Here is a 17711-nt window from a genome sequence, read left to right as displayed (position 1 = left end):
CTGTGCCAGGTCCCTAGCAAACACACAGGGGTTGTCAGGAAGCCAAATGAAATGACCAATAAATATTTTAATCACTATTTAAAAAAAATAAGATTTAAAATAAAAACCTTGTACTCCTGTGACTTACTCCCTCTTCGTCTCCATTCCCCCCTCCCCAATGATAATGGAGTTGGGGGAACCCAAGGTGGGGAAAGAGGGGTTAGGGTAGAAATAAGGGGCACATCCTCTGGGGGGCAAGGTATATTCTAGGACAAGGGTGCGGCTCAAAGGCCTGGTCCCCACAACAACACAAACACAGACTTCAGATACAGACTACAACCACCTGACCCTTGATCCAGTGACTCCAGGATGCTCAACAAGCCCCCTTCCCCTCCCCATCATATGGGTGCCTGGGCTCTCAGCTTCAGTGTACCCATCTGAATGGAAGGAAGGGCTTAGTTCTGGGGATGCTTTGGGGAGGAGGGGCTGAGGAGTGGAATGGGGTGGCCCAAGGTGCAACGCGGTTCCCCCTCCAGAATATATACAAGTCCATAGCGATAGGAAGACAGTGTGTTAGGAGATCACCTAGGGGCCACAGCGCCCCTGGCTCGTGATCCCTATTCCCTCTTCCCAGGAAGCTACTCCCAGTAATCTGCCTCTTCAGTTTGCTCCTCCGCCCCCACTGAAGCCCATCTCCACCTTGGGGACACTGAGTGGGGACCAGACACGTCGGCTGGGAGGAGGCGTGGCCCCACTGGCCTCATCACCACTGCCCCTGCCAGGGGACTCTCTCTTGGGCTGCAAGGCTGGCCCCATGGGCCCACCAGGTCCCGGTCCGGCCCCACTCCCACCTAGGCGGTGCCGGCGCTCACAGTGTCCTCGGTGTCGCATGAAGCTGTCTCGCCACATGAACTTCTTGGCACAGACGCCGCACTCATAGGGCTTGAGGCCTGTGTGCGTCTTCATGTGCTCTGTCAGGTGGTGCTTCATCTTGAACTTTTTGTTGCACACGGGGCAGTCAAAGGGCCGCAGGTTGAGATGCATGTTCACATGCCGGTCTCGCATGCTCTTGTGGGAAAAGGCCTTCCCGCAGTGGCACAGAAATATCTTATTTCCATCCCCACTGCCTGTCCCTCCAGGGGTCCCACCAGTGCCACTTGGCATACCCAGGCCCCCTGCTGGTGTGCCCCCCAGGGTCACCGCCTCATGTTCAGCTTGGTTCCCTGGCGGCTGGCCTGGAGCCTGTGAGGAGGAGGAGGAGGAGGAGGAGGAAGAGGATGGGAAGACTAGGATTTGGTTGGCCTGCATGTCCAGGGGAAGCAGGGGCCTTGGAGGGTGAGAGGCAGTATAGGAGGAAGGGGTGGGTCCCCCTGAATCATCAAGCCCTGCCCCAGGACCCCCACCTTCATAGGGGCCAAAGTCATTGGAGGACTCACAGAAATTGACCTGCTCCTCTCCCTTGTCCGGAGGCTCAGACAGGGTCCGGACATCACTTATGCTAAGGGTAGCCTCAGGTCCTCCCCCTGCTGGAACCCCCGAGCCACCCCCCAGCTCTTCATCTTCATCATCCTCACAGGTCAACACCAAGTCTTCCTCCTCCTCCTCCTCTTCCAGGTCTGGGTCCTGGGGAGCCAAGGGTGCTGGTGCTGGGCAGTTTCCACCCCGTTTCACATATACCCAGTGTTTCTGTGGCACGATGCTGGGGGGTGCATAGGTGGGCCGCCTGAGCCCAGACCCAGGGACAACCGCACCCCTCCCATCCCCACCATCATCACACAGCTCATCTGCCTCCAGCAGCAGCTTTCCAGAGGTAGCCCCACCACTGCCAACCACAGGGGCTGGGAACACAGGGCCACTTCCTCGACGCTCCCCGCTGCCCACTGCAGAAGCTGCAAATGCCTCTTGGGAGGAAGAGGAGAAATCAGTGGACTCCCGGGGGCTGAAGTAGTTGCTGCTGCTGGGGGACTGATTCTCACTGGCCTGACTGGAGGCATGGGAGCGCACGGAGCCCACTGGGGCAGGGGTCACAGTGCCCCCACTCCCTGAGGGGACCCCAGCACCAGGGACAGTGACAGAGGTGGCTGCAGCAGTGGTGATGGTGGTGGCAGTGGCCGAGGCCCGGCCCTCGCGGAGGAGTTCAGTGCATTTATCCACGATGTGCCACATTTGGAGCACAGACCCCACTGTGAGGAAGTTGACAATGTCAGCAGCGGCCATGCTGAGGCGGCCAGTATAAGCCGAAGCCAAGACAGTCTCGAAGGCTCCTGGGTCCATGACACTGGGCAGTGAGATGGAGGTCATGCCTTTGAGTAGGACCTGGTCGTGGAAGTAAGGGGAAGAGGCCGCCAGGACAGCACGATGAGCCCTGAATTCGCGTCCCTGCACTCGGATGGACACATCACAGAGCTGGCCTTGTAGCCGCTGCTGATTGAGGGACTCCAGAAGGGCACTGGTTACCTCAGGGAAGGACACGTGCACCACTGCAGCTGCAGGCAGGGGCAGTGGTGGGGGAGCCAGCGATAGAGGCAGGGGGAGTGCTGCCCCACTGGGAGACAGAGGAGATGGCTCCATGGTGTGGAGGGAAGAGGTACCCCCCCAGCCACAGGAGCAAGAGAAGAAGGAGGGCGGCCGGGGGGGTCTCTGGAAAGAGAAAGAGAGACCAATGATAACATCTCATAATGACAGTTTAAAAACATGTTCAAGCTTATTGTCTGAGTAACTCCCCACAACAACACTATAAGATAGCGATTCCTTTCAACCTCACTTGACAGATGAGCAAACTGAGGCTCAGAAAGATTAAGAGATTATCCAAGGTCACATCAGTAAGTGGCAGGGCCCTAACTCCAAATCCAATGCTCTTTTCTTGGACATTAGAGAAATAAGGTGCTCCTGGGGAGTGGGGTGCCTCCCTTCAGAAATTCCCATTTGCCTTAGAGCCTGATTTTCCAAAATTTACCTTTTTGGTGTGTTGCACCCTTTTCTTGGGAGGGGGGCAAGTGGGCTCCGGTACTGAAAACCACCCCTCTCTCCCATGCCCCTTCAGGCTATGCCCCCTGGCTCTTTCGCCAGCCACGCCCCTTTGCCCCCAGTTACCCATAACCCCGCCCATTAGGCCCCGCCCTTCTCAAGATCCGCCCCGTAGCTCTTTTGGCCCCGCCCCTTGCCTTCCCCCGCCCACATCGGACCCCGCCCCCCTCTGCTCCGCCCCAAGCGCTACTTTGACCTCCTCTCCCACCCGGAAGGCGCCCCCCAACCCCGCGCGTCCCCGCTTACCGGGCCGCGCGCCCCCGGGCCCCCCCGCCCCTCACTCGGCGGCCAGAGCCGCAGCCTGGGCCCCTCCCGCCGCCATCTTGCGCCGACTCCCTCCGCCCTCCGCCTCCGCTCCGCCTCCCGCCCCTCCGGCTTTAAAGGCACAGGCGGGCTCCCCCACCCGAGCCGCTGGGCAATACTTGGCCGACTCGGCCACTTCGCCTTTAAAGAACAGTTGTCTCATTCCACCTTAAAGGTACCAGGTCTCTTCCGCTGCTGAGGACTTAGGGCTTGGTTCGGCCGAAGCTCTCATTCCCTTTTAATTCGGTAAGCCTGCCTCTTCCCATTGGCGATGGGTCCTGGCCACCGCTGCCTGAGCTCCGCCCCCGAGCTGTGGCCATTAGCAGATTTGCGGGCTCTAATCGCCCCGGTCTCCCAGCTTCTGACAGTCCCCCAGAAACCCCACCCCCTTCCTCCGGGCCTGGATTGGCCAAATAACCTTGAGTAGGCCCCTGATTGGCCTTTTTACTGCTACCGCTCGAAGTGAGAAAGTAAAGCGCGTTCAAGAAGCTGAAACACATTTTTTTAGTGCCTAGCAGAGGGCAAGGGGAAGGCCTGAGGGCGAGGAAATCCCAAGAAAGGCGTGCTAAAGGTAGCTAGAAAGGACAGATCCCGGGCTACCCAGGAGGCAGGCTAACTCTAAACCGGAGAACAGCTGGTGCCAATCACGAGCTGGTGAGAGCAGGACGAGGAAAAGACAGGGGTACAATAAGAAAAGAACTTTATTGTTTATTAATGTTTCTGTGTAAAACTTAAGCCTTTTTTTTTAAAAAAAGAAACCACCAAAAGGGGATTAGCTCAGTCCATCCCTTCCTCTGTCGTCTGCTTCCCACCATCCTCCAAATACTATTCCAAAACATTTTGTAGGCAGGGAGGAGGGGGAGGCAGCTAATCAGAATCTGAGAGAACGATGATCTCCTCTGGATCGCACTGTGTGGCCACACTCATCTGCAGGGGAGTGAGAGACAAAAAGTCAGAGAAGTCTGGAACATAGTGGGAGTTCGAGAAGCAGAGGGAAAGACTTATCAGAGATTAAAAATTGGGGTGGGAAAAAAGGAAGCAAAAGGACGTGGTGGGTGCAATATTCAGAGAACCCAAAAGAGAACAATGAGAGAGAATGAAGTCAGGAAAAGTGTCCGCCTCTTACCTTATAAGTACCAGGCCTGGAGGGTTGTGATTGGGGGGTTTGGGACAACCGGGGTGGAAATGGACTACAGAGGGAGCTGGTCACCAGGCCATGGCTAGGAGAGTCCACCCTCGTTGAGGAATCAGCAACTGGAGCCATGGAAGCCAAGGGGGAAGGTGGGCTGGGCAGCGTACATGTCTTCTTCCCATTCTTCCCACGCAATGCCCTTTGCCTTTCCATGTAGCTAGGGACAGAAACATAAAGGTGTGGAGGTGTCTGAGCCTGAGGCTGGAGGGGGAGTGTTCAGTTTCTCCCAGCAGACCCAGTTCCACAACATTCCTCTCAGAAAAAAGGCCCCTGGAGTCCCTCCTTGGCTTCCCTCTTCCCTCTCCTTGTTGCTGTTACCTATTTCTTAATGGCCCTGCTTCTGTTTCCTTCTCCATCCGAGATTTCTTCCGGGGAGGACTGGCATCTCCCCAGGTGTGAGGAGAGACCCCTCCATTGAAGGAAGTGGAGGTGACCATGGCTGCTCCATTCTCCAAAACAGTGGTGAGGGGTTCCTCTGATTGCTTCCTGGAAGAGGAAACATCCCTCTCCTCAGGAGAAGGGGTAGTATCCAGGGGCAAGGCTTCAATCTCTAGCTCAAAGAGCTGAGACATAGGGCTCTCTTCCTGCAGGGGCAACTCTTCGAGGTGTTCTCCATTGCTTTCAGCATCTATGCTAGAGAGGGCTGGGGGCTCTTCTGACAGTGAAGATGGTGACACTGCGAGTCTTTTGTTTTGCTGCTCCCCTGAAGACCTGCTGATCCCTTTGCTAGGTTCCAGGTTCTTTTCGGTGGAGATCTGTAGCAGGGACATGGGGCTCTTATCTCCATCCTTACCTGGAAAAGAAGTAAAGAGGAGAGAGGTAACAGAAGAACTAGGGGAGAGAAAACCGCTGAGAGGACACTAGGAGAAAGAGGAGGAAGAGGAGGAAGGGAAGGTTCTCAAACAGGGGGCTCATGCCCAAGAGCAGAGGGAACTGACACATGGGAAGACTGTCCTTGACATACCTGCTTCCTCCTCCTCCTCCTCTTCATCGTCCCCCTGACCTTCCTGCATCTGTTCCAGATCCTCCTCTTCTTCAGAATCTGTGGCCTCCTCCTCTTCTTCCTCCTCTTCTTCCTCCTCCTCCTCTTCCTCCTCCTCCTCACTTTCCTCATCTTCTTCATCATCTGTCTCAGCCTTGGAGGTGGTAGGGCATTCCTGGGATGCCATCCCACTAGGGCCCTACAGGGAACAAAGGAGTTTCTCTAAGGAATCCCTTGCCCTAGAGGGGCTGGTTCTTGTGTTCCTTCTGCACACTTCCCTATCAGTCACCATGGACTCCCTCCTGGCCAGTGCAGGGAAAGGATAGGGTCTCTGAAGGGTGTTTCCCTTCCATACCTCACCAGAATCCAGGGAGGCTTTGGGGGGATCTACAGATTGGGAAGAGGTGGCTTGGGGGAGCCGGGCTCTTCTCCTCTGTCTCTCGCCCTCCTCACTCTGGTCTTGCATCATTGCATATTTAGAGATGACCTCATCCAGACGGCTCATAGCCAAGCTCCGGTTCTCCCGCAGGCGCCGGGCGAGGACAGGATCTGACAGTGCGGGATCAATGCCTATGTGGGAAGACATAAAGTCAGAGCCAGTCACCCAGAACCCAACCCAGAAGGAGGGACTAGAGAGATGCCTCCTCCACCACACACCTGACATACTAGGGTTACTTATGGGTATCTCACTAATGCCTACCTGGCCTATAGTCATCTGTGAGGTGACAGCCAAAGTTGTAGATGAGATCGAGGTGGCGACGCTCCTGTAACCTGATGCCCACATCTCGGAAGGCATCCTGAGCCATCAGCTGGAGCTGCTGTCGGGGGAGGCCAAGACTGTGCCGAGCAGCTGCTTTCTCTACGGCCCGCAGCACATCTCCATAGTCAGGGAAGGTATCAAGCCCTGGTTTGTTGATGAGCCGCTCAATGCGCCTGTTCACCTCTGGGTAGCGGGTACCACGATAGGGGATGCGCTGCTCTATGACCCGGCCTGTCAGTGAAGAGCAGTCTTTCAGCTCACACAGCCGCCCAAAGAGGCGGATCAGCTTACGCTTCAACCTTGCCTCCTGCAGGTAAGTGGAGTCTGGGTCGTCCAGTTCTGAGAGATCCAGCTCCTTTTCCTGCAGCCGCCGGATCTCCGCTACATAGAGTGCTAGCAGCTGCTCCAAGCGCTGAATCTGCCGCCGGGAACCACGGGTCCTTGGGGCCTCAGAGGCAGTGGTCTCAGCATTTGTGGGGTCCGAGGAGGAGTCTGTGGGAGGGTTATTCCCAGAGGGCTCACCAGAGGTGGTGGCAGCAGGGGCCAGGTTCAGCTTCTTCTTGGCTGAGTGGGCCTTGAGGACAGTGCAGAGCTCATTAATGTAGACATAGAGCTTAGCTGGTCGGCTCTGAGCCCGAGAGAGGACCCGAGAGAGGATGTTGCAGAACTCCGCGGAGGCCAAAAACAGAGAGTGGGCACGCTGCTGCCGGTTATAGAGGAATGGGACCACCTCAGGGTGGTCCGCTGTCTGCGTCTTACACAGTTCAAGGAACTGGAGGGTTCAGGGGAAAAGGGGAGGGGGAAAGAGACAAGGGATGGGGTTGAGAGAAAGAAGGCGTGGTGGGGTTAGTGGGGAAGAAAGGATAGGAGAGCCAGTCAGCCATCCCCCTCCCTGGAGTACAAGAATCTTCTCCCCTAAAGCTCACCTCTTTAAACAGCTTCTCATTCTCCAACTTGTAGCATTTCTTGCCGCCCGAACTACTGCTTCCTCTGGCCCCATGGGGCTGGGAGGAGCCAGGGGCTTCTGCCCCGGGTGAGGCCGGATTGGGGGGTGGGTGGGAGGGCCCTGGCTGAGCAGCTGCTTCGTCTTCATCATCATCATCCAGCACGATGATGCTGTTAGCGGTGGCCATGGGGGATCAAATCCCCCGGAGGGAGGAAGTGTTGGGGATTTCGTAATTCCTGCTGGAAGGGGATGGGGCCTCAGAAAGAGCCCCTCCAGCACAGCCCCATCCCTTCATCTCACACATTTTCCAGTCTTCCTGGGTTTCAAAAACACCCAGCCATGCTCAACAGTGTCCTCACTGCCTGTGTTCAGCAACCATTAGTACCATATGTTTTTCTGTACCTTTACTGTGGGAGCCCCAAACTGTCTGAAAACCTCAAGTCCCACCCCCAGCTCCACCCCTCACGTCGATATCCGGTCTTTCGGTTGTGTTTCTCTATTTCTCATAGTTGGCAAGTTGACTTTTACTCTCAATCTCTGGACCATCTCTCACATTGCACTCCAGATTTCCTTGACATCCTCTTGAACAGATACCACACCCCGGGTGGCATTACCTCACGTGTTATCCCCTCTGCTTTCACACACATCAAATCCACATCCTCACCCCAACCTGAAGGATCACCCCAACTCCTAGACTCTCTGGGGCGAAGGAGGTTCCCTCCCAACAATCCATTCCCTTTTTTCCTGCTTAAATTATCTCCATATTCCACCCTCTGATGGGTCTCCTCAAACCGGGGCATTAGGTTGGAGATGTTTCACCTCAAGTCCCCTCCCTCTCACCCCACCCTAATTTTCCTCATTCTCTCCCTGTGACCTGTAACTGATCGTGAGCCCCGCACTGGGCTCTCCTGAATCCTCTCAGATTCCAGCCCTGAGTCCGGCCCCTTAACCTAGATGAGCTTCCCGCCAAGTCCCCCGCCCCCAGTTCAGCCCCCGGCCGCCCCACTCCCCTTCAGGGATAGGAAGGAAGGTACTACAGCTTGCCCCTCAGACTCAGAGCCCGGGACTCCCCAGTACCTCTCCCTCGACATTCCCGCCCCCGCCTTTGCTCTCAGCACCGTCGGGCCCCCACCTCAGAAACGGTCTCTCGAGGCGACCCTCGCCGCCGATCTCAGAACCTCGCATGGTTCCCTCCGCCTTCCTTCCCCCTCCCACCGCAGGCCCCACTCCGGACCGGAAGTCTTAGGAGTTTCCGCCTACAGGCACCTGGGAGCGGCCATATTATCGCACGGAATCCCCCGTGGCCGGAAGTCGCGGTAGGCCCGCCCCCCGAGCGCTTCCAGTGCCGCCCATATTGTCAGCGGCTCCCTTCCCCCTGACCTGCTGGGGGAGGATTTGTCACCTCAGGGGGTCCCAAAGTACCTGGGGGCCGCCATTTTGCCATACGGCGTTAGCTACGCCTGAACTGGGGCGCGCCGCGGGGATTAAGCTCTTTTCATCCGGTGCTTCTGCGACTCCGCCAATCAGAAACTTCCCGCGTCCGGCCCAACCGCCCACGAGTCGCATGCAGGGAGGACTGAGCCACCTTTCCAAGTACGGGAGGGGGGAACGCAACAGGGCAGCTAAAGAATTGGGCCCTCCATGGCTGCATAGGGATGCAAGGAAGGTCGGGAGTCTCTTAAGAAGGAAATGAAACCTTTTCCATCCGCTGGGCTTTTGACAAGACTTCTAGTGCTATTTTCCTACCTGCCAGGTAGTTTCCACGGCTTAATCGACTGTACCTGCCATTCCCTTCTACGGGCTGCGCGCTCCCTTGCCGCTGTCCAGCAGCTATTTCTACATCCAGGTGCCAACATCTCCCAGTCGTGAAATCACAATACATGCATGCAAATGAGCACAACGCGCTATACATATGTGGTGGTGTTATTATTGCTATTGTTGTTGGTTTTGCTTTTCAAGCTCCACCACAGACTAATGACCAACCAAGTAGGGACCTAGGTGGTTCTCTGTCCTTTTCTGGAGGAGGTCCTCGAGGCACAGGCGGTGATAACCAGTAGGCTGTGCTTTGTCCAGGAGCTCCAGGGCCTGAGGACGGGCAATGTAGGGCGGAGACTCAGGAGAATCTGTGCAAATTGCCGCTGTGAGAGCTGTGAGACGAAATGAGGCTCATAAAATACCTCGAGTCTCGTCTCCTTTTCCTCTGGGAGAGCTGATGAAAGAACATGAGAGAAGAAACGGACTTTAACGCCCACCTCGCCCGCATCCCCACCTAGCCCAGCTTTAGGGACACTAGAGGGACTCGTGGAGGCAAAGCTGGGTCCAAACGTGAGCTTCTGGGGAAACCGAAAAGGTTAACACGGTTCCAGTCCCTGAGATTCCCACTTCCTGCATCACTGCTCATTCCACAAATGGTGAGCATCTTTCTAGGACCACAGACCCTTACATCCCCAAGCTCTCAGAGTCCCAGAACCTCAAACCCTCCCTTCCGTTAAAGAATCCCACTTCCCTCCAATAGTCTAAGCCTATAGTCTTCAAATTGGGGAACATGAAAACACTCCAAAGGGTACTTGGATTTGGAAGCTATAAGGGATTTAATTTCCAGAGCCTCAGCTTTCCCAAAATTTGTCTTCCTGAGTAAATGCCTGCAGTAGAGCTTCTCCTTCTTTTTCCCTTTTACAATAGACTTTTTCCCTCTTTAAAAAGAAAAAGTATAGTCTCAACCATGAAATCTCCTGGGGATAATCTTACCTTGTCTTAAATAGACATGTAGCCAGGTTCTTTATCAAACCACCATAAGCACCACCTCATCTATGTCATTTAAAATATTATTTTTTATTTTAACAATTATGAGTTTGTACAATCTTTATGCTATTTGACCAGTTCTGCTCTTATAATTGTAATGATAACCCAGAAGAAATTTTTCTAAAAAGCTAGAGTCATATGGTTACAAGAAAGAAAAATAATTTTCATTTCAGTTAATACATATGCAGGAAAGTTTGATAGATAGGTCAATAAAAAGACTTTCAAGTTGGGGAGGGAAATAGCTCAGCGGTAGATCACATGCTTAGCATGTATGAGGCCTTGGGTTCAACCCTCAATTCCATTAAAAAAAAAAGCTTTCAAGTATAAAAGCATAAAATTGTCTGTAGGGAAATAGAATGGTAACAGGAGTTCTGGAAGAAAAGGAATGATGGAAGAAGAAAAGGGAAGATTCCCAATTGTATTTGTGGGGGGGGTAATTAGTTTTTTTTTAATGGAGTTACTGGGTATCCCCCACTTTTAATGGAGGTACTGAGCTCCCCCACATCCCAATTATATTTTTAAATGTATTCTGATGTTTCAATTCCCTTGGACATTCAAAAGACTGATTTAATTGTTTTATTTTAAAATGTAAGTATTTTTATATGCCAGGAATTACATCCTTGAAACAATTTTAATTTATGATGAAAAATTTTAGATGCTCACTTAAAAATACTTGTACAAAGTTTTTCAAAATTATTTCCCAGAGTATAGATGCAGAAATTTTAAGACAGCTAGCTGCTGTAAGCTATCCAAGTGTCCCTCCCCGGCCCCCAACTATTGCCATTCACCCGTCTCCCCTCTCACCTCCGTTGCAGGGAAAGAGGATGTTTATAGGACAGGCGGTCACAATTCCAGCTCCTCCTCCTTCTGTGGTGTTCTCAGGAGCCAGTCCCCAAACTTTTCCCATGGTAGCAGCCACAGCAGCTTATACACAGCCTCCAGCATTAGTAGTGTCAGGAAGAGAACCAGGAAGATAAAGAAGGCCTTATCCATGGCCCGACGCAGAGGACCCCTGGGAGGAGAGGGACGTTGGGCAAATGCAAGGAACACATCCTCCTCGTCCACATCAACCTCCTCCTCGGCCATCCTAGCCCACAGTCTGATTCTGACAGCTGGCTGGCTCAGGGAGGCTAAGATGGAAGCCCTTACTCAGCGTTGCCAGGATTAAGGAGCATGGTGTTGGTAAATTCTGCACCTGTGGGGCTTGACCCCAATTCCCCCATACAGAGAAAGAAAGGAGAGTAGGGCTTCTGAGCCTTTGGAATAATCAGTGCAATGTGAATGGCCTGGATTAAATAATTCCTAAAGTCTGCCCAGCTTTAGCATTTTATAATTCTATATTTCAGAAACTGAAGGCCCAACATAGAGACATGCAAGCTGAAACTGCCCAAGTTAATCTGGGTCTCTAGGCTTAAGGCTCAAGGTCTTGGGCCCCTACAGAGAATGAGCAAGTGGACCTAGTATGCTACTGTAAGCGGCTCTCAATCAAGCATCATCTAAAGTCCATTCTGGCATTAACAGTGCGGGGGTGGGGGGTGGGAAGGAACTCTCCTAACCTAGGCGGGTGGGCGGGATTGGGAGGGTGGGATGGGCAGCGGGAGGGATGGGAAGGGGGAGGGTTGTGCAGAGGTGGCTCCAGTCGGCGCAGGCGTAGTTCTTCAAGTCTGCAGGCCGACAAAGATTGCAGCGCAGAAACCCAGCCGGCTGTCTTCCAGACTTTGAGGATAATTATAATTGGGCTTCAGGAGCCCAAGCGGAAGTTTATAAAAAGAGAAAGACCTTGATTGGTCAGCGGGGCGAGGGTAAATGATTGAGACTTAACTGTTGGGGCAGTAAGAAGGAAGATTGAGGTTTTGTTTTAGGAGTCCTGATCTGAGTTGCTCGTGGGAAATTTCCAAGAGGCTGTCTTGGGGCAAGGGTTGAAGCCACTTTGACCAGGTTCTTGAGGGAAATCAAAGTCCGTATGGAGACCTGCGGGCCACCTCCCCACCTCCCAAAAGTAGTGGTTGTTGGATGAAGTGCGGACAGCAGAGGAAGCGGCGCTTGAGGTAGTGGACCTCATATCTGGCGCTTCAAGGGTCTGTTACCTAAAACCCCATTTTGATTTTAATAAGACATTGTTTTCTTGGAAAGACCTTGTTTACCCCAAAATGGTACAAATGATGTCACAATTTTGTTTACAGTCAACTCATATTATCGTGTGCTCCACCACAGGAGGTCACATTACGAATCAAAAAGCCTGGATCCGGGTCCGAACGAGTCACTAGTTGTGTTAAATTAATTAAACAAGGAGGCCATTAAACTGAGGGAGCTCTAACGTCGTGGCAGCCTATCTTAGCAAGCCACAGTCTAAACCCATCCAGGCCTCAAGCTTATGTAATCAAAATGGTAAAGGGCAACCAATCACACACAGCCAACTAGGTAAGTTTTAATCTACAGCCAATGAAATAATTTCCTTTCTCTGCTTCCACACTTTCTCCACTTAAGCCTTTCCCAGGGCTCAGATCTGAGGAAAGCTCACAACAACTTCTGGTTTGACTCTACCCCATTCCAATGCATTTTTGCTCAAATAACTCAAATTTTTAACATGCCTCAGTTTATTTTTAACAGTTGTGTGAACAAGACCTTGGGCAAGTCACCTGACTTTTCTTTAGTTTTTTTATAAAATTGAAAAACTTGCTCCAGAGTTGTCATGAATAAGGTGGTTTCGTTTTTTGGTTTTTTTATAAATAAATTATGAACTGCTGTGTAAATATAATGTATTGATTTCTGATACCCTCACTTGTGTCTCAGGCAAGTTTGCAATAAGGGCACCCAAACATCTTTATCATCTTCATACAGTTCCTTCCCCATGGTAGGTTCAGCACTAAGATCTTGTATAATACATAAACCTAGCACTTGATTGTATAAAAAAAGTCTTTTGAAGTAATTGCAAACAATATCAGGAACTCTGGCATCTTTTTCACCCTAATTCCCCATTTGTCAACGTTTTGCTATATTTGTTTCTCTCAACTCCAATATAACCATAAGTTATAGGTGTCACTCCAAAATTCAGATATTGTAGCCCTAACTCCCCATATCTCAGAATATGACCTTATTTGGAAATAGAGTTGTTGCAGATGTGATTCATTAAATTAAGAAGAGGTCATACTGCAGTCAGGTAAATCTTTAATCCAATATGACTGATGTCCTTATAAAAAGGGGAAATTTGGGCACATACATGCATACAATGAGAACACCAGGTGAACATGAAGGTAGAGATAGGGTTGATGTGTCTACAAGCCAAGGAACACCAAAAATTGCCAGCAAACCAACAGACTACTCTGCTAGGAAAGAGTCATGGAACAAACTACTCTGTCACAGTCCTCAGAAAGAAACAACCCTGCCAACACTTTGATTTCAGACTTCTAAGCTTCAGAATTATGAGGCAATAAATTTCTATTGTTTAAGCCATCCTGTTAGTGGTACTTTGTTATGTACCTAACCTAGCAAACTAACATACCATTCTAATCAGGAAATCAAAAATTGACAAACCTCTGGCCAGGTTTACCAAGAAGAAAAGAGAGAGAACACAAATAAACAAAATGAAAAAGGAAAATGGGGAAATTACAACCAATACCACAGAAATACAAAGAACTGTAAGAGGAAATCAACACCACTATCCAATTCATAGGTACATTTCAATTTTCATCAGCTTTCCCACTAATGTCTCTGTCCTTTCTGGCTCAGGATCACATACTGAATTTGTTGTCATATATCTGCAGTCTCTTTCAATCTGGGCAGTTCCTCTGTCCTTCCCTGTCTTTCATGAATCACTTTTAAAGTGTACATGCTTTTCATTTCTGTAAGATGTCCCTTAAACCTAAATGCATGTAAGGGCAACGGAGAAAAGATGTGCCTTTCTTGGTGAACCATAACAGAAGGTTCAGGAGGGGGAACCATCTCACCCCTGGTGCTGCCAAACCAGTCTGGCAGGTTTTTCCACCATTAAAGCCATCACCGTCCCTTTGTAATTCCTAGATATGTGAGACATCACCAAATCTACACCTATTGCCTTAGCATCCATGGATCACCCCCATGGGAATAAAGCACAATGATGTTTATTAAATGATGATTTTTGTTGTTGTTGTCAGTGGAGGTACTGGGGACTGACCCCAGGACCTCATGCATGCCAAGCATGTGCTCTACCACTGAGCTATACACCCCCATGATGATTTTTTTTTTCATTCCATCATTTCTTCTTCAGTTTTTGTCAGTCAACAATCTAGTATAAAAGAGAATATTTTCTCTCTCATTTATTTATATCATATGGACTTATGGATTCCTATTTTACTCAGTGAATTATAATCCATTACTATTGTATTTATGTAGTCTGGACCCATACATTTCTATTTTATTTAATTAATTGTAATCAGTTACTATCATTATTAATTTTATGTACAAATTATCTCAAATTTGGCAAATGAGAAAGCCCTTCCAGCTAGCTCCTATGTCCTTTCAAAATGTTCTCAACATTATTTAACCATTTCCTTACATTCTGGTACAACAGGTATTCCAGGCTCAATTTGTACTTTTCCTGTCTCAGCCCAGGAATCAACCATTTCTTTAAGGGGCTCTGGCTTCTTTTGACAAAGATGGTATTTGGAAGCCAAGATCTGGGTGCCAGATGTTCTCATTGCTACTACAATGACATGTTTTTAGGCCTTCTCAGCAGACAGAGCTAAGAAAGGTATGAATGTATGTACATATACACACAGAAACACAGAAACACTCTGTTCCAGTTACTATTGCTACCTAACATACCACCCCAAAACTTGATGCAAAACGACAATTTTGTTATGCCCATGGACTACTATGTCAGAGAGGACACAGTGAGGATAGCTTGTGTTTGTTCAGTGATGGTCTGTGTCCTTATCTGGGAAGACTTAAATGCTGAAGGTGAGAACTGCTGAGATCTGGAATCACCTGGAGGCATCCTCACTCATGTGTCTGGTAACTGATGCTAGCTTTCAGCTGGATCTCTGCTGGGGCTGTGGGCCAGAACACTTACATGTGTCCTTTCTATGTAATTATGCTGTGATAATTGAGATTTTCACATAATCTATGTTCTATTGATGGTAATGGGATAAAGAATTTAAAAGTTAAAAGAAAGAATTTAAAAGTTAAATGCAACTGATTTCAAACTTTACATAATTATATATATTTTCAGAAAGATGTAAAATAAAGTTAATGTAAAATAAAATTATTTCTGTGCTTTCAAATGTTATTTTTCTAATGTTTAAATCATCTATTAAAATTAAAATGTAAAACAAATTATACTGAATAAATATTAAAAATTGTTTCTAGAGAGCTGACACTTTAAAATTTAACTCTTTGAAATTTTAATTAAATCATATTAAATATTTTTATAAAAATAAAACTATATGTAATTCAAGCATTAGATGTCTATTTAGTTGCCAGTGTAACTTCATGTGCCATGTTTGTTAAGCATACTTAGATACATACCAATTTAAGAGTAATATTGTGTAGTACAGGAAAATGTTTCTTAGCCACCATGTGCAAGTGTGGCTCTACTGGGAAATGATACATCATCATGTAAGAAAGTATTGCATTCGTGGTGACTGAGAGAGAAGATTTGACAAGTTAATTGATTTGTCTGTTCTCTTACCTAACCACCATCACTGCTAATCCTCCCTGCATTCAAACAAGAGTCCATGTCTAGGCTCAGCAGCAGCACAACCCATACATCTTCACAGCATTGGGTCACCACCACCTTTTGTTTCAATGACAGAGGACAAGAGGAATGGAGACACAGTTCCTTGGGATTGAATAGTGTTAATTACAACAGCCCATGTGTAGACTTATGGTCAGGTGGTATATAGTAGGCAGCTTTCTAAAATGGCTCCCAGTGATCTCCACCTTCTGATATTCATGCCTTGTGTAATCCTCTCCTCTTGAGTGTGGACTGAATCTAGTGACTTGCTTCTAACGAATAGAATATGGGAAAATTGATGAGATGTTTCTTTTGAGATTAAGCTATAAAAGTCATGACTTTTGTCTTGTAGGCAGCCTCTCTACTGCTGACTTTGAGGAAGCAAGCTGCCATTCTGGAGAGGCCCACATGGCCACAAACTGAGGGTGACCTCCGGGCAATAGCCAACAAGAAACTGATGGCTTCAGTCCAGCAATCTTTAAGGAACTGAAGCCTGCCAACAACTGGGGGAGCAAGCTCTTTCCCCAACTGAGCCTTCAGTTGAGATCACTGGCAGCACCTGGATGGCAGCTTTGTGAGACACCCTGAAGCAGAGGGTCAGAGTAGGCTTCTCTCAGATTTCCGACCCACAGAAATCATGAAATAATGTGTGTTTTTTTGAACCACTAAAAAAATTTGTGGTAATCTTTTATGCAGCAAAGACAACTAATATATTGTGCCAGAATTAAGTGTCAGATCCTTAGTAAGAGAGATACCCATATGTCCTTTCTGAATCTGTCCTTTTTGTGTTATGACATGTGGGGTTTGCTAAAATGTGGGGCTCAAGACAGAGTCCCTTCTTGCCTGGGTATGAGAGCAATACCAGGACCAGTTAATTAGTCTTCAGTTTTTTTTTTTTTCTTGCATGTTTCCTAAAAACATTTTGGAAAACTATGTGACTTCTTGTGTATATTTTACTTTATATCTAATTCCTTTTTTTGAAAATTAAAATAACTACAAAGAGTGTAAAAATTGTGATATCTTGTAAATAGTGACATTTTAAAGTAAGACTGTTTATATTACTCTTTTAAATGTATCCAATAGAACCTATATGCCATAGCTTTTTGATATTCAACATCATCTTTTTAAAATGTATTAATAAAATGTTCTTCAACAGTTAGACATTTTACATTATTTTTCCTTTGAATTCATATTTTGTTCACTTCCACTACATAATTTTATCTTAATTTAATGTATTTTTTAAAAATAAATCATTTCTTCTTTTTAAAATTTTTATTTTTGTGGGGAAGGTAATTAAGTTTATATATTTATTTGTTTTTATTTTTATTTTATTTATTTATTTTTTAATGGAGATGCTTGGGATTAAACCCAGGACCTCATGCATGGTAAGCATGGGCTCTACCACTTGAGCTATACCTTCCTCCAATTTAATGTAGTTTATATCTGAAAGTGTTGTACTGATCTCCCTATATTTCTCTGCAACAAAATATATTTTTAAAAATTAGTTCTTTTCAATTTCTTTTAACCATAGTACTATGTTTAAAATTTTCTTTTGGATTGAACTATTAGCAACAGCCCAAATTGATCAAAGTCACATAAGTACATTATACATTTTGAAAGATAACTATTATACATAAATATAAAATTTTATTCAAAATGCAACTTTTAATGGCTTTTGAACTAGTCCATGTTTCATTGAATCACACTGCTGGAATGAGACAGCATTCAGTAACAATTCTCTTTCTATTTTTTTCCTTTTCATCAAAATAAGAGCTGAGAGTTCTTGTTCACATAAATAAGTGAATGGAAATGGAAATATTTTTATTATAGCAATGACACTCACTTTTTTGGACTCCATCTGAATTATATGTCAAAAATCACATCATGAGCCATCATTAAATTTATTTTAATGATATTCAAGCTGAAAACTCAATTAGATTCTCTTTTAATCTTGTTGAAAGCAAAGAATAGGAAACCACCTGACTTGCCAAAGGATTCATTACTCAA

General features: G+C 48.0%; 3 protein-coding genes across 6 annotated transcripts; all 3 read right to left on the bottom strand.

Annotated features, from left to right (window-relative positions):
* Positions 1 to 47: 47 nt before the first annotated feature.
* Positions 48 to 3378, bottom strand: ZBTB22 (zinc finger and BTB domain containing 22). The gene is made up of 2 exons (XM_015237546.3): positions 3253 to 3378; positions 48 to 2619 (listed from the first exon to the last, which is right to left on the bottom strand). Exon 2 carries the CDS (start codon positions 2548 to 2550, stop codon positions 640 to 642), a length of 1911 nt encoding a protein of 636 aa, XP_015093032.1. The 5' UTR covers positions 2551 to 2619; positions 3253 to 3378; the 3' UTR covers positions 48 to 639.
* Positions 3379 to 3992: 614 nt separating this feature from the next.
* On the bottom strand, positions 3993 to 8743 carry DAXX (death domain associated protein). 3 transcript variants are annotated; one of them, XM_031688388.2, is made up of 8 exons: positions 8612 to 8743; positions 7170 to 7428; positions 6184 to 7015; positions 5839 to 6053; positions 5466 to 5682; positions 4820 to 5294; positions 4436 to 4658; positions 3993 to 4236 (listed from the first exon to the last, which is right to left on the bottom strand). In XM_031688388.2, exons 2-8 carry the CDS (start codon positions 7374 to 7376, stop codon positions 4177 to 4179), a joined length of 2229 nt encoding a protein of 742 aa, XP_031544248.1. In that variant the 5' UTR covers positions 7377 to 7428; positions 8612 to 8743; the 3' UTR covers positions 3993 to 4176. The 3 variants fall into 3 exon arrangements, with proteins under 3 accessions (XP_031544248.1, XP_015093030.1, XP_015093031.1); XM_015237544.3 differs by lacking the exon at positions 8612 to 8743 and adding an exon at positions 8322 to 8476; XM_015237545.3 differs by lacking the exon at positions 8612 to 8743 and adding an exon at positions 8322 to 8438 and having other exon boundaries at positions 7170 to 7425.
* Positions 8744 to 9309: 566 nt separating this feature from the next.
* On the bottom strand, positions 9310 to 11091 carry SMIM40 (small integral membrane protein 40). 2 transcript variants are annotated; one of them, XM_072945244.1, is made up of 2 exons: positions 10796 to 11077; positions 9310 to 9398 (listed from the first exon to the last, which is right to left on the bottom strand). In XM_072945244.1, the coding sequence occupies exon 1, from the start codon at positions 11075 to 11077 to the stop codon at positions 10835 to 10837; it is 243 nt and encodes an 80-aa protein (XP_072801345.1). In that variant the 3' UTR covers positions 9310 to 9398; positions 10796 to 10834. The 2 variants fall into 2 exon arrangements, with proteins under 2 accessions (XP_072801345.1, XP_031544257.1); XM_031688397.2 differs by lacking the exon at positions 9310 to 9398 and adding an exon at positions 9469 to 9519 and having other exon boundaries at positions 10796 to 11091.
* Between the last annotated feature and the right edge of the window lie 6620 nt (positions 11092 to 17711).

Source organism: Vicugna pacos, chromosome 20 (genome assembly GCF_048564905.1).
Source record: "Vicugna pacos chromosome 20, VicPac4, whole genome shotgun sequence".
NCBI classification, from domain to species: Eukaryota; Metazoa; Chordata; class Mammalia; order Artiodactyla; family Camelidae; genus Vicugna; species Vicugna pacos.
The sequence above is the reverse complement of the archived record's forward strand: the minus strand, read 5'-3'. Positions and strand labels throughout refer to the sequence as shown.